The sequence below is a fragment of the Salmo trutta genome, chromosome 18 (assembly GCF_901001165.1).
Source record: "Salmo trutta chromosome 18, fSalTru1.1, whole genome shotgun sequence".
NCBI classification, from domain to species: Eukaryota; Metazoa; Chordata; class Actinopteri; order Salmoniformes; family Salmonidae; genus Salmo; species Salmo trutta.
The window spans coordinates 9,878,667-9,891,402 of record NC_042974.1 but is presented as its reverse complement, the minus strand read 5'-3'; the positions used below and the strand labels follow the sequence as shown (position 1 = coordinate 9,891,402).

Here is a 12,736-nt window from a genome sequence, read left to right as displayed (position 1 = left end):
TAATGTACAACAGGAGGACTCACAGTTCTGGCGGTCTCCAGCTCCAGCCTAATCTCATTAGCCTTGGTCTCTGACTCGGTCTCTATGGCAGCCTTCTGCAGCTCTGAGTCTTCCAGGGCCAGAGCTGACTGCTGAGCCTTATCCTTGGCAGCCTGGGACAGTTCCACTTTGCACTGCTCCTAAACAAAACACACACAATTGAAGTTTAAAGTTTAATTTGCCATATGTAATAAATACACTGGAAATATTACTCAGAGCTCTCACAATAAAACAGAACTAGAAACAACAAGTAGAAATATGCACAAAATATACATATCCAGGGTTCCAGACTAACTGTTTCAACTGGTGCAACTAACTTTTTCAGTTAATGGCACCAGCACATGATTTGGTCAGACCAATTTTTCGTGGCTGTGCGCTGATAATGACAATCAGTTTGAATGAGCTTTTTACCAATCTAACTACATAACACAATGGTACTAATTTATTTAAATGGTAAATCTCTATTAATAAACTGGGCAAATCAAGATGTAGCCTAGGCCTATTCACAATACAGGTGAATGTATGGGGCAACAGATGAAAAACAATACATTTCCCTTCGGGACATATTTTATTGTACTGATCAACATTTGCATAAAAGAAGAAATCTCTTGTTTCATAAAAGTGCATGCTGTCTCTAAGACCTAATGACTTCATTCACACAGTGAGAAAGACAGAAGAGACGTGAGGCCAGGGAGACGAAGTGAATGAATCAAGTTTTTTTTTGGAATGACTATGGTTTTTGGTGACAATCAGCTTTGAAATCAGCATATTTTGCATTATGGGTAGTGCATTGCTGTAAGCTAGCAAGGAAAGTTAACCTTCAAAGCTGGAAGCTACCGGTATTTTCTTGCAGTGTTCTAGCCTGTAATGGACATTGTTTTGCAAACAGTAAAAACAAGACCGGGACAATACCAGTATCGCAATGTTTTTTTCCATGGCAGAAATGAAAACACTAACCAGATCAAACTCTTTGGTGCTTTAAAAACCTGCATTATGTAAAATATTATGTGATATAGCTTGGAAAATAAATAAATGTGACTCTGGATGACAACATAATGATATTTGTTTCCAACATTACGGCTGCTTTCATAAACAAGTTAAAAATCCGCTTCGTGTTTTGTTTGCTTTCAACTACCGTAATTTCCGGACTATTAAGCGCACACTGAATAAAAAATAAAAAAAATATTTTGAACATAAATAAGCCGCACATGTCTATAAGCCGCAGGTGCCTACCGGTACATTGAAACAAATGAACTTTACACAGGCTTTAACGAAACACGGCTTGTAACAAAAATAAATAGGCTTTAACGAAACACGGCTTGTAACAAAAAATTAAAAATTAGCAGTAAGCTTTAGTTGTCTTTTTGCACTGAGTCAATTCCTCACGCTGCTGTTTCCAACGTCTTATCGACTCATTAAGACCAAGCTCCCGTGCAGCAGCTCTATTTCCTTTTCCAACAGCCAGATCAATCACCTTCAACTTGAAAGCTGCAGCATATGCATTTCTCCGTGTCTTTGCCATGATGAGGGTGACAAAATGACTACCGTAATCAGAATGATGGGAAGTTTGAGAGCGCTCGATTTAATCTAAACAGTAAACAAAAAAGTTGTTTGACCTTAACCCGTTCGGCAATTTCATTGGTCTAATGAAAGCTTCATGCCGACCAAAAAACTGAGCACGTCACAGAATGTGTTTTTTTGGAGAAAAAAAAAATTGAAAGCGGGAAAAATCCATATATTAGCTGCATCATTATTTAAGGCGCGGGGTTCAAAGCGTGGGAAAAAAGTTGCGGCTTATAGTCCGGAATTTACGGTAAACTAATGAATATCGCTATACTGGTATTGTTCCTACCCTAGTAATTAACAGTTGCAAAATTTCTCCATGCCGTGTTGCATTATTCAAGTGTGTTAACTTATGCGCAGCATGATTGGGGCTCTAACATGATGCAGCCTAGACTCCCAGTTAGTCCAGTGGTTCCTCAAGACAGGTTAGAGCCAGCAGTGAGTGAGTGGAGCAGGCATGGAACTCGTGCTATAAGGATTGCGGCTGTGCTGATAGACGTTATCCTCTCTCAATGACAGAAGTACCGAAAGAACCTCAAATTCGAGTACCGAACCATTTTTCATGTTCTAGTATCAAAAAAGTACAGAAGTTTCAGTATACCATGCAAAACTAAACTAACGTGACCAGCAAAATCATTTTCACTGGCACCCTAGCGACCAATAAAAAAATTGGTGTGGCACTGTCAAGTCAAAGGGTCACAAATAAGGATGTTTTGGACAGTCTCGAACCCTGATATAAACGTACAGCTCAAACACTTTGTGCAATAGTAGAACAAAGTTTTTTTTTACAGTATGTGACAACTTGAAAGTGGAGAGTGCGATATGAACTTACCACAGCCTGGTTGATTCGAGCGCTAAGCTCCTGTTCTTTACTTGCCAGTGCTTCACTATGTAGCTTGTCCATCTCTGCCATTTTCTCCTCTGAGGATTTCTACAACACACAATGTAGCACAACAGTAATCCTTCATATGACTGCAATGTAGGAGTCATAGAGGTAGGTAGTTGGTAAGAGCATCGCTCTAGCAACATCATGGGTCCCCAAAAACACTCCTATAGAGATCCTCTGAATATCATGCTGATATGTAGTAGTAAATCAGATCAGTATTTATCATTTGTTTGTAAAAATGTTGCTAAAGTGTTTGTGCTGAAGAGATTATATGCCTTCATGCCTTAGGAACCCCTTTGTTGACATGGCTACAGAGTTGAAAACCGGTATTATACTGATCTGCTATGAATTGCTAGCCTGGGTGCTACTTGGCCCATGCTATCTCTACAGGGAAACACTAGTCTTTGTTTGAGTTGGGGCTAGGGAATCCCATGACATGAGCAGAAACAGTTATTTGTGTGCAGAAAATTTTACTTTACCTGGAGAATATCCAGAATGCATGAGAACGTTAATGTCCTTGTCAAATGTGTGTTCGGTTATTCTTGATTTATGGTTACCGCAATGTGTATGAACCATATTGTTATCCACAGAGGTGAATCTATTCAATCTAAATGTGCTGTGATGCATGATAATACATACAGTGGGACTACCAAGAACATGGCAATCTGTATCCTGATACCTGACAAAAAGCCAGAGGAATGAGAAAATCTGGGGAAATAATTGTTCTTCCACATTGAAGTTTAGGAGCAGAGGTGATTCAGGAAAAGTTGGTGTGGAGAGGGAGTTACAAAAACCTGTCAAAATGGAAACTAAAATGCTTTGTGCACACTATGGTAATTAAAATACTTTTCAAGTCCAAATACCCAAGTAAAAAAGAAGCTGTATGTGGTTTCCGTAGTCTAAGTCTTGAAGGTGAAATGGAGTGTAACAGGACAACAAACCAGAGCAGTAAATGGTTGCAAAAGAGGCAAACCTGAAATAAATCATCAAAATTGAAATAAACTAGCTAATAGGCAATATGAAACAAACTGGCACGATACAATTTATGCAGAGGTTGTTTTTATTGTTTGATTACAATATAACTCACTGACTAAATGGCTTTCCTCTGTTCTAATATAACTCACCAACTAATGGCTTTCCTCTGTTCTAAAGAGCTCTTGGTCAAGGTTGTGGTCAATTCCATTTAAATTCAAGTTAATTCAGGAAGTACACTGAAATTCCAATTCTATGCTTTCAATAAGGACATTGGGAATTAGTTTACTTTGTGAATTGACTACTGAAATGGAATTGACACAACCCTGCTCTTGGTACTGGGTGAGTAGTGATCGTTTACTCCATAAGTACTGAAGGAGTATTTCATTAGTATTTAGATGTACTGTAGATGTGCCTCACCTTCATGATGGTGACCACCTCCTGCTTGACCCTGGTGAGCTCCTGCTGCAGACTCCTCTTCTCCTCCTCCCCAGCCCTCTCCACCTGCTCCTGTAGCTGGAGCTGCAGCAGCCTCCGCGCCTCCTCAACCCTCTGGCCCACGGCGAGAGCCTTCTCCAGCTCCTCGAACGCTGGGGGAAGGAGGTGCAAACACATCCTCAGTTAGATACCGTACATGCACACTGTTATAGAGGAAGAGGAGATAAGGAGGAGACCCACTGACCAGCTTTCTCAGACTTCTCCTTCTGCAATTCTTCTGCCTGGGCGACGGCCATCTTGCTTCTGGAGCGGAGCTGGGCAATCTCCTCCTCCTTCATCTCCAGAGTCTCATGCATCTGACGCTTCGTCTCTGCAATCACCATGCCCTGAAGGTAGAGCCAGGATTAGATTGAATTTGACTTTTGGTGTTATAATAATACGTGCTGTATATCAACCAGATGTGATCTCAGAGGATAGCACATTCATGAAAACACATTTCCAAAGTGAAAGCATTCATGTGAAGCATTCATTCAGTTTTGATCTATTATGATTGGAAGCACACAATCACAGAGGTTTCATTTCTAACCAAGACAAGGAAGCAGACAGGACATATATTTGAGACTATTTGGGATGTGCGTCAAACTCTTTCCTTTCAATGTTGGCATGAATTTAACTAAATAACTTAAGATGTCTGCCAGTAATCCACTGATTGCTATTGTCTCCTACGTACTGTGTCTTAATCAAACCCCAGGCCCTAAATTGTTCTGACTGTTACGCTGTGCCTCTAACTCTAACCCACATTCCTCAGTGACCTCACGAACGACCGTCTCTACTCCAGCAGAGCTGGGGGTCAAACACACACACATCTCTCCTGCAGAGGTAGAGGTTAAGGGTCATGCGCAACAAACGTGGATGGAGTGTCTCTGACGTCTCTGCGCTCAGTGGCAGAGCACAAACATGTCTATATTTCACGGATTCACACTAAGCATCCCTGCAGGAGTGAGAAGGACATTTCAGGGGTAGACAAAGTTAGGAGCAGAACAGTCGAGGCTGGTAGAGGAAGGGGTGATTATAATGGTTTACATATGTTATAACATTCCATTAGAATGTGTCTGTCCTCCAATTTAACCTCACTAGGGTCTGTGGGACGTTAGCGTCCCACCTGGCCAACATCCAGTGAAATTGCAGCGCGCCAAATTCAAAAACAAAAATAGTCATTATAAAAATTCATGAAACACACAAGTGTTATACATGGGTTTAAAGATAAACTTCTTGTTAATCCAACCACGGTGTCAGATTTCAAAAAGGCTTTACGACGAAAGCAAACCATGCGATTATCTGAGAACAACATTTTGTTTAAAGCATCAGGACCGTGCGCAGGTTATTGCACAGGTTATTGCAAAGGTTGCCTTTGCAAGAGGTTATGAACCTCAAGGCTCTTTCTTGGTAGCCTGGTCCAATATGATTTTGTGTTGTATAGCCAACTCCTATGGTCGTTGGCCCTACTGCACGAACAGCTCTGGGACCAGGCTACTTTCCTGGTTCGATAAAGGTTAAATAAAATCAAGGAAGGACCAAGATAGGTTCCAAAGTGTTTGCGCATGGCAGGCAGGCAGAGAGCTCATCAGACACCAATGCAGCACCACACCGCTCCCCAAGCTGCTCCCTAGGCTCCCTTCACCACCCATGAGGCCTGGCCACCACAGCCACAAGGCGGTCGTTAACAGGGGCTGCATACGAAGCCAACTAAACCAACACACAGACCTAAATTACAGACAAGGTTAGGTTGGTTTAGCAGCAGTGGCGTGTAGCTCTCTGACACTACTGTGTGAGAACATACAATAAGACAAATAGGAAACAGACATCAGCGCCAAGGAAATACCAGTTCCTGAAGGTCAGAGGGTGGCCTGGGAGACAGCTTCTGTCTGTGTGTGTGTCCTCTCTGTACCCTTCACATACAATTATCTTTAAGGTCCCTCAGTCAAGCAGCACATTTCCAACACAGAATCATCCACAAAGACCAGGTAGGTTTTTCACCTATTGGTAGATGGGTAAAAATAAAATAAAAAGTAGACATTGAATATCCCTTTGAGAATAATGAAGTTATTAATTACACTTTCAATGGAGTATCAATACACCCAGTCACTACAAAGATACAGGCGTCCTTCATAACTCAGTTACCAGAGAGGAAGGAAACCGCTCAGGGATTTCACCATGAGGCCAATGGTGACATTAAAACAGAGTTGAATGGCTATGATAGGAGAACACTGAGGATGGATCAATAACATTGTAGTTACTCCACAACACTAACCTAAATGACAGAATAACAACCAGGCACTAAAGTAATACTGCAAAACATGCATCCTGAATACAAAGTGTTATGTTTGAGGCAAATCCAACACATTACATCACAGGACTCGGGTCGAAAAGTAGTGCACTATATAGGGAAAATGGTGCCATTTGGGACGCACTCTGTCCTAGAGATAGAGTTTGTGTGTGTAGAGCATGTGTGCATGTGTCAGAGATATCTAGTGATCCCACAGACCAGGCACATCACCACTAAACCATGAAGACTCCTATGGATGATGTAGAACAGTGTACATGGTGTTACCCTTCAGACCATACAACAGTGTTCTGTTGGATTCTGGGTATCAGACACTCAGTAGACCGTCTCATCTTCAGACCCATGTATTGAAGTCCCTTCATAACTACAGCGCACTAAAGTACAGACGGACATTTCTGTGGTGGCTATATGTGGAATGGTCTTCTAAAATTGGGTGAAGCTTAAGACTATCTTTACAGAAAAAGTTGATCAGAAGATGGATGTGATGGTTAAACCTAGTGGCTCACTGTACTGACTGGAACGCAGGTTAAACCTAGTGGCTCACTGTACTGACTGGAACACAGGTTAAACCTAGTGGCTCACTGTACTGACTGGAACGCAGGTTAAACCTAGTGGCTCACTGTACTGACTGGAACGCAGGTTAAACCTAGTGGCTCACTGTACTGACTGGAACGCAGGTTAAACCTAGTGGCTCACTGTACTGACTGGAACGCAGGTTAAACCTAATGGCTCACTGTACTGACTGGAACGCAGGTTAAACCTAGTGGCTCACTGTACTGACTGGAACGCAGGTTAAACCTAGTGGCTCACTGTAATGGCTGGAACGCAATAATGCTAATTTATGATCACACAACTTTTATTTTCATGTTTCATTTCATGAAGTACTATCATAGTACATCCTCTCCATTTCTCCCTCCACCAGCCTCCACTGACATTGGTTAACACACCTTGGTTTTCTCCAGCTCCTGTAGTCTCTCTTGTAAAGTGTCGTTCTCGCTGGTCAACTGGGTGTTGCGGTCCTTGTATGTCCTCAGCAGCTCCTTACACTTCTGGAGCAGATTCTCCTGGTGCGTCACCCTCTTCTGCAGTACCTCAATGCTTTTAGATGGGTCGGCGCTGCCCCCTGCTGTTTAGAGCAGGTAAAGTGGGTCAGTCAGAAAAGGGAGGACTAACTATGACGGAGGCACTAACGATTGGTGTTGTTGTGGTGGTTTTATAAACTCGATAAATGACAAATGGCTCTGTGACAAACATTTCAACAATACATCACTCGGACCTGGGTCCAAATAGTATTTGAAATCCAAAAACTTTGAGTGTTTGGTTGGTAGTACCAGATGGGCAGGGTTGGCTCCTTAGGCACTATTCGATTGGTTCCATTGCAGCAGACATTATTAGAACCCAGGTCTGCTACTGTCCATCATCATAATCAACATCATCTTCATCATCATCATTAGGGCTGTGGTTCAGCATAGTGTCTGTACTGTATAGCACCTGTGTCTGTGAAGGGCCTCTGTGGGGCAGACCCGGAGTCATCTTCAGTCTGGAGAGGGTGTTCAACCTCAGGGGCCACAGCTCCACCAGGGACCCCCTTCAGACGCTTCTTCATCAGGGCCACCTGGCAGAGGAGGAGGGGGGGCCCAGTTAAAACACAGAGCAACACAGGCTAGTGACCACACATTATTCAACAGTCAACATTATACTGACAGTGTTTACCACACGGAAACATAAAATTGTTATTTTATTTCATATCAACTGTAGAAATAAAATGAGCTCCAAAAGTATTGGGACAGTGACATGTTTTGTTTATTTTGGCTCTGTACTCCAGGACTTTGAAATAATACAATGAGGTTAAAGTGCAGACTGTCAGATTTAATTTGAGGATATTTTCATCCATATCGGGTGAACCGTTTAGAAATTACAGCACTTTTTGTACATAGTCTCTCCATTTTAGGGGAACAAAAGTATTGGGATAAATTCACTTATATGTGTATTAAAGTAGTCAAAAGTTTAGTATGTCTCAGTTGACTCGATCCTTCAAAATCCTCCTCCCCTTCATCTACACTGACTGAAATGGATTTAACAAATTACATCAATAAGGGATCATAGCTTTCACCTGGATTCACCTGGTCATTCTGTCATGGAAAGAGCAGGTGTTCTTCATGTTTGGTAGTGTGTGTGTATATATTAACACCCACCTGTGTCTGAAGCACAGTAATCATCTGGTCCTTCTCCTCCAGGGCAGCATCACACTCCTCCTGAAGGTGCTTCTTAGTCTGCTGGTCCACCTGCAGCTCCGGGGGAGGAACAGGTCATACTCAAGGTTCACAGCACTCAGCAGAGAATCGTGTTTCTATATGTAACAGTTTAGGTTCCGTCCCTCTCCTTGCCCCAACCTGGGCTTTAACCACAGCAATCACAGACCAACAACTGACACCCCACTAAGCATTGTTACCCATCGCGCCACAAAAGCCACGGCCCTCGCAGAGCAAGGGGAACAACTACTTCAGGTCTCAGAGCAAGTGACATCACCCGATTGAAACGCTATTAGCGCGCACCACCGCTAACTAACTAGCCATTTCACGTCGATGACATATACTTTCTACATACTGTATAGGGAACACTGCTTCTAGTGAGATATTTTGTGATTGACTACATGGCCGTCGTACTGCTCACTGATCTACAATAACACCTTACATCCCAAATAACTACTCATTATGTCATCAAGATACAGTGAGGGAAAAAAGTATTTGGTCCCATGCTGATTTTGTACATTTGCCCACTGACAAAGAAATGATCAGTCTATAATTTTAATGGTAGGTTTATTTTAACAGTGAGAGACAGAATAACAACAAAAAAATCCAGAAAAGCACATGTCAAAAATGTTATAAAATGATTTGCATTTTAAATGAGGGAAATAAGTATTTGACCCCTATGCAAAACATGACTTAGTACTTGATGGCAAAACCCTTGTTGGCAATCACACAGGTCAGACGTTTCTTGTAGTTGGCCACCAGGTTTGCACACATCTCAGGAGGGATTTTGTCCCACTCCTCTTTGCAGATCTTCTCCAAGTCATTAAGGTTTCGAGGCTGACGTTTGGCAACCTGAACCTTCAACTCCCTTCACAGATTTTCTATGGGATTAAGGTCTGGAGACTGGCTAGGCCACTCCAGGACCTTAATGTGCTTCTTCTTGAGCCACTCCTTTGTTGCCTTGGCAGTGTGTTTTGGGTCATTGTCATGCTGGAATACCCATCCACGACCTATTTTCAATGCCCTGGCTGAGGGAAGGAGGTTCTCACCCAAGATTTGACGGTACATGGCCCCGTCCATCGTCCCTTTGATGCGGTGAAGTTGTCCTGTCCCCTTAGCAGAAAAACACCCCCAAAGCATAATATTTCCACCTCCATGTTTGACGTTGGGGATGGTTTTCTTGGGGTCATAGGCAGCATTCCTCTTCCTCCAAACACGGCGAGTTGAGCAGATGCCAAAGAGCTCCATTTTGGTCTCATCTGACCACAACACTTTCACCCAGTTGTCCTCTGAATCATTCAGATGTTTATTGGCAAACTTCAGACGGGCATGTATATGTGCTTTCTTGAGCAGGGGGACCTTGCGTGGGCTGCAGGATTTCAGTCCTTCACGGCGTAGTGTGTTACCAGTTGTTTTCTTGGTGACTATGGTCCCAGCTGCCTTGAGATCATTGACAAGATCCTCCCGTGTAGTTCTGGGCTGATTCCTCACCGTTCTCATGATCATTGCAACTCCATGAGGCGAGACCTTGCATGGAGCCCCAGGCCGAGGGAGATTGACAGTTCTTTTGTGTTTCTTCCATTTGCGAATAATCGCACCAACTGTTGTCACCTTCTCACAAAGCTGCTTGGCATGGTCTTGTAGCCCATTCCAGCGTTGTGTAGGTCTACAATCTTGTCCCTGACATCCTTGGAGAGCTCTTTGGTCTTGGCCATGGTGGAGAGTTTGGAATCTGAGTGATTGCTTCTGTGGACAGGTGTCTTTTATACAGGTAACAAACTGAGATTAGGAGCACTCCCTTTAAGAGTGTGCTCCTAATCTCAGCTCATTACCTGTATAAAAAGACACCTGGGAGCCAGAAATCTTTCTGATCGAGAGGGGGTCAAATACTTATTTCCCTCATTAAATTGCAAATCAATTTACAACATTTTTGACATGTGTTTTTCTGGATTTTTTTGTTGTTATTCTGTCTCTCACTGTTCAAATAAACCTACCATTAAAATTATAAACCGATCATTTCTTTGTCAGTGGGCAAACGTACAAAATCAGCAGGGGATCAAATACTTTTTTCCCGTCACTGTAAGTTGTTATGTGCATTGCCTTGCTCACACTGATGGCCTTATCAAACACCATCATGGTTCAGAGCCAGAGAAGACTAGTGTTGCTTATCAAACACCATCATGGTTCAGAGCCAGAGAAGACTAGTGTTGCTTATCAAACACCATCATGGTTCAGAGCCAGAGAAGACTAGTGTTGCTTATCAAACACCATCATGGTTCAGAGCCAGAGAAGACTAGTGTTGCTTATCAAACACCATCATGGTTCAGAGCCAGAGAAGACTAGTGTTGCTTATCAAACACCATCATGGTTCAGAGCCAGCGAAGACTAGTGTTGCTTATCAAACACCCTCATGGTTCAGAGCCAGAGAAGACTAGTGTTGCTAAACTTCCTACATGTAGGACACACTACACCATTTCAACCAGGGCAGGGTTAATTTTCTACAAATGCAGGTTTGAGTCTCAGTAAATTATATCCTGAACACATCACACAAGTCACAATGCCTTATCTTGTTCTGATAACGAAAGCATGCCGTTTTCTCCCCTCACTACCACTCCTTCCTCTCTTTCCTTGGCTTAGCTGACCTCCTGCTCCATCCTCTCTTTCCTTGGCTTAGCTGACCTCCTGCTCCATCCTCTCTTTCCTTGGCTTAGCTGACCTCCTGCTCCATCCTCTCTTTCCTTGGCTTAGCTGACCTCCTGCTCCATCCTCTCTTTCCTTGGCTTAGCTGACCTCCTGCTCCATCCTCTCTTTCCTTGGCTTAGCTGACCTCCTGCTCCATCCTCTCTTTCCTTGGCTTAGCTGACCTCCTGCTCCATCCTCTCTTTCCTTGGCTTAGCTGACCTCCTGCTCCATCCTCTCTTTCCTTGGCTTAGCTGACCTCCTGCTCCATCCTCTCTTTCCTTGGCTTAGCTGACCTCCTGCTCCATCCTCTCTTTCCTTGGCTTAGCTGACCTCCTGCTCCATCTTCTCTTTCCTTGGCTTAGCTGACCTCCTGCTCCATCCTCTCTTTCCTTGGCTTAGCTGACCTCCTGCTCCATCCTCTCTTTCCTTGGCTTAGCTGACCTCCTGCTCCATCCTCTCTTTCCTTGGCTTAGCTGACCTCCTGCTCCATCCTCTCTTTCCTTGGCTTAGCTGACCTCCTGCTCCTTCCTCTCTTCCTTGGCTTAGCTGACCTCCTGCTCCATCTTCTCCTTCCTTGGCTTAGCTGACCTCCTGCTCCTTCCTCTCGTCCTTGGCTTAGCTGACCTCCTGCTCCATCTTCTCCTTCCTTGGCTTAGCTGACCTCCTGCTCCTTCCTCTCTTCCTTGGCTTAGCTGACCTCCTGCGCCATCTTCTTTCCTTTAGCTCAGCCTGTTTTTTTTGTCATGACCGATAAAGAATTCAGGAGTTCCAACTCTACTGTTGTGACTCAGGGATGGTCTGCGTCTTAAAAGCTTTTAAGTTCAATCAGAGAGAGTAACGGCTAATAACAGAGTGCTTTTGGACTAAAATAAGACCCCATAAACAGTACTTTGATAGAGTTCAACATTTTATAGGTATTTATCAGAGAGAGATGCTGGTCCTACTCGTACCTCTCTCAACTCCCCTATCCTACGGAGGGCTTTGTCTTGACTCTGGCTTAGAATGGCCTGAGGAGAAAAGCAGAAGAGACCACATCAGTGTAGTTAATGAGAAGCATTCAGTGAGTGTGGATAGAAGTGGTTTCCATCCTCAAATAGTACACAGCATATCTATATGTAATCTGGTATTGAGGCGGTTTAGGAAAATTACCTGGCTTTTCTCTTTCTCTCTCTGTACCGTTCTGTAGGTAGTGACCAACTGGGCGGGGGAGTGAACACAGAGCGAGGGAGAGAGACAGACAGACGATGGACACAGACAGACGGAGACAGAAAGAGAGAAGCCGATGGAGAGATGAAGACAATGGTTAGAAAGGTAAATCAAACATGGACATGTATGCATAGCAGGCCAAGTCCCTACTCTAGTCATCTGTATTAGAGACTGACTGGATGAGAGAGAGAGGACTGATCATAGTGACTGGTACATCATTGAGGTGTGTTACAGACATACAGCAGCCTAACTTCCTGCTCTAGATCATAGTGACTGGTACATCATTACTTGCTGAAACAGTAATCACCTATTGATCGCATAGTTATTACACTTTGATTTCTTTTGAGACTAATT

General features: G+C 43.4%; 1 protein-coding gene across 5 annotated transcripts in view; it reads right to left on the bottom strand.

Moving 5' to 3' along the window:
- LOC115152815 (golgin subfamily A member 4) overlaps positions 1-12,736 on the bottom strand; it is a 53,886-nt gene that overhangs the window by 29,509 nt on the left and 11,641 nt on the right. For 4 of the 5 annotated variants that reach the window (XR_003867584.1, XM_029697652.1, XM_029697654.1 and 1 more), the window contains 9 exons: positions 12,326-12,373; positions 12,127-12,183; positions 8,438-8,527; positions 7,734-7,857; positions 7,190-7,368; positions 4,143-4,284; positions 3,881-4,050; positions 2,435-2,533; positions 24-179 (listed from right to left, as the gene is read on the bottom strand). Coding sequence is in view for 4 of the 5 variants with exons in the window: in XM_029697652.1 (XP_029553512.1) it covers positions 24-179; positions 2,435-2,533; positions 3,881-4,050; positions 4,143-4,284; positions 7,190-7,368; positions 7,734-7,857; positions 8,438-8,527; positions 12,127-12,183; positions 12,326-12,373 (1,065 nt within the window). In the remaining variant the exon portion in view is untranslated. The remainder of the gene's footprint in view (positions 1-23; positions 180-2,434; positions 2,534-3,880; positions 4,051-4,142; positions 4,285-7,189; positions 7,369-7,733; positions 7,858-8,437; positions 8,528-12,126; positions 12,184-12,325; positions 12,374-12,736) is intronic. The other variant, XM_029697653.1, reaches the window with a different exon arrangement.